General features: G+C 36.9%; 1 protein-coding gene across 1 annotated transcript; it reads left to right on the top strand.

The window, feature by feature from the left end:
* The first annotated feature begins 220 nt into the window (after positions 1-220).
* LOC108759631 (ATP-dependent DNA helicase PIF1-like) lies at positions 221-1,807 on the top strand. Its single transcript, XM_018505131.1, is given in 1 exon segment — positions 221-1,807. A coding segment is annotated over 1 exon segment (1,587 nt).
* The last annotated feature ends 622 nt before the right edge of the window (positions 1,808-2,429 follow it).

The following is a 2,429-nucleotide window of genomic DNA, read 5'->3' as shown; positions in this document are numbered from 1 at the left end:
TCACGAAAGGCTCGAAGAAAAACAATAAAGGCTCGAAGAAATACAGAAAGCTTTTGAGAACGTAGCTGAATTAATCGCGATGCGCGAAAATGAGCTGAAAGCAGACAAAGAGAGATCCGACGACGATGAATTGGATTGCAATCCGATAGAAGTTGACGGCGCGATGAAAGATCTGGAAGAATTTGGTGAGATTGACGTCCCGATTGATTTATCGCAAATGATGTCGCGATTGAACGAAGACCAGAAAAGAGTCTTCGATAGAGTATGCGAAATTTTGCAAAATAAAAATCAGATTCTGCGACTGTATGTAAGCGGCGAGGGTGGTACAGGGAAAAGTTTTCTTATTGAAACGATTAAACATTGGATCGGAATAAATTTGAAAAAAGTGACTTCCATATCTGCTCCCACGGGTATCGCGGCATGCAATATCAATGGTTTGACGATCCATAGAATGTTTCAGCTACCTGTTACCCATGAATCCATGGCAAAGTATACGCACTTGTCAGATATGGTTTTGAAAACTTTGAGAGAGAAATTAAAGAATGTCGAATTATTTATAATCGATGAGGTTTCCATGATTTCGAATGTGACAATGATGTTTATTAATTTACGATTATGTGAAATTTTCGACACGACAGATACAGACGACGGTTTTTTTGGCAGAAAACACATTCTTCTGTTTAGAGACTTGTTGCAGCTTCCCCCTGTAAAAGAACAATTTTCGTTCGTTATAATGTCTCGATCAGAGATTCAGAAGTATTTAGGTACCATGGGTGGATCTGATTTGTGGAGATTGTTCGAATACGACGAACTTTTGATTAATATGCGACAAAGATGTGACAACACATACCGCGAGATACTTTCTAGAATTCGGATAGGTTTGGTAACGGATTCTGACATCAATGTTCTCCAGTCGAGAAAAATTAATTTCAAAGGAAGTTGCGATGAAAGATTGAATGAACTTTGCACTTATATGAATCAATTACCGGTTGATACAATATGTTTATTACCCACGTGTTATTTGTGCACGACTTTGAACACGGCGATGCTCGATAAAATTAATGGCGATGAAATTTTACTGATAGCAGAAGATAATGTCGACTGTTCTCCAGCAATGAAGAAAAAAGTGCACAAAATTTTAAAAGACAAAGATGAAAAAGTTTCGGAAACAGCTGGTATTGAAAGAGTAAAAGCGATTAAAATTGGCGCTAAAGTGATGATTCGACGAAACATTGATATCACTTTGGGACTTGTCAATGGAACAATAGGCATTGTAATTGCGATTCATCGCTCTGTTGATGGAAATCGTATTGATACCGTTACAATAGTTACTTCTGATAATAAACAAGTCATAATAACGAGAGTAGATATTAAACTCGAAGTATTCCACAAAATAGTGGTACATCGGAAACAATTTCCATTGTCTCTCAGTTATGGAATAACTGTACATAAAAGTCAAGGAATTACGCAATAAAAATGCAATGATGCAATGATGGATTTAGGAACGAGTGTGTTCACTGATGGTCAAGTGTATGTAGGTCTGTCACGAGTGAGTACACTGGAGGGTCTACATTTGATAAATTTCAATCCGGCATCCGTTAGAACAAACTCGGGAGCCATTGCAGAATATAATCGACTGAGATCTGTACTCAAATCTCAGCTACCACAAATCAATTCGTCCGAGAAAAAGGCTGTGAAAATTTACGACTGTATATGGGCAATACCTCATATCATTGATGATGTACAGAATTACGGTTATGCTGACCGTAAGTATAGTTACATGGAAAATATTCGGCCTTTGCAATGACGATCGTGTTTCGTGCTATGCTAATGTAACATTGCAATGTGCGTTTCATTGTGTACGTATTAGGCAACAAATACTTAACAATAGAGTATCGAACGCATTGACTGATGCTGTCTGCGCATGCTATGCTAATGTAACATTGCAATGTGCGTTTCATTGTGTACGTATCAGGCAACAAATATTTAAAAATAGAGTATCGAACGCATTGACTGATGCTGTCTGCGCATGACGTATTCCGAAATCAATGATGTATTAGAAGTCGAATTGAAGCACCTAATATATTGTTCAAATGCTAAATGTAATTGCAATGTAACTACGTTGGAAAAGAGTTGTTTGCTATATTACCTATGCAGTCCACATTGAAAAGGAAAAAAGGTGTCACTCTGCAAACTTTGATTGAATCAGAATTTTCAAAATGGGAAACGATAAATGGTAATTGTGACGAATGTAACAGTATCGTTCTGAAAAAGAAAACTGCAATTGAATCGACTTCATCCGTCTTAGTAATACAGCTCAATTTATATACTTTTATAAACGGTGTTTCTAAAAAACTTATCGACAATCGGATTAACGCCGTACCGACGAGTAATGTCACGATTAATAAAAGAAAATACAAGGTAATAAG

This window comes from Trachymyrmex cornetzi, unplaced genomic scaffold (assembly GCF_001594075.2).
Source record: "Trachymyrmex cornetzi isolate Tcor2-1 unplaced genomic scaffold, Tcor1.1 scaffold2, whole genome shotgun sequence".
NCBI lineage: Eukaryota > Metazoa > Arthropoda > Insecta > Hymenoptera > Formicidae > Trachymyrmex > Trachymyrmex cornetzi.
Note: the sequence above shows the minus strand (reverse complement) of the source record. Positions and strands in the feature narration are given on the sequence as shown.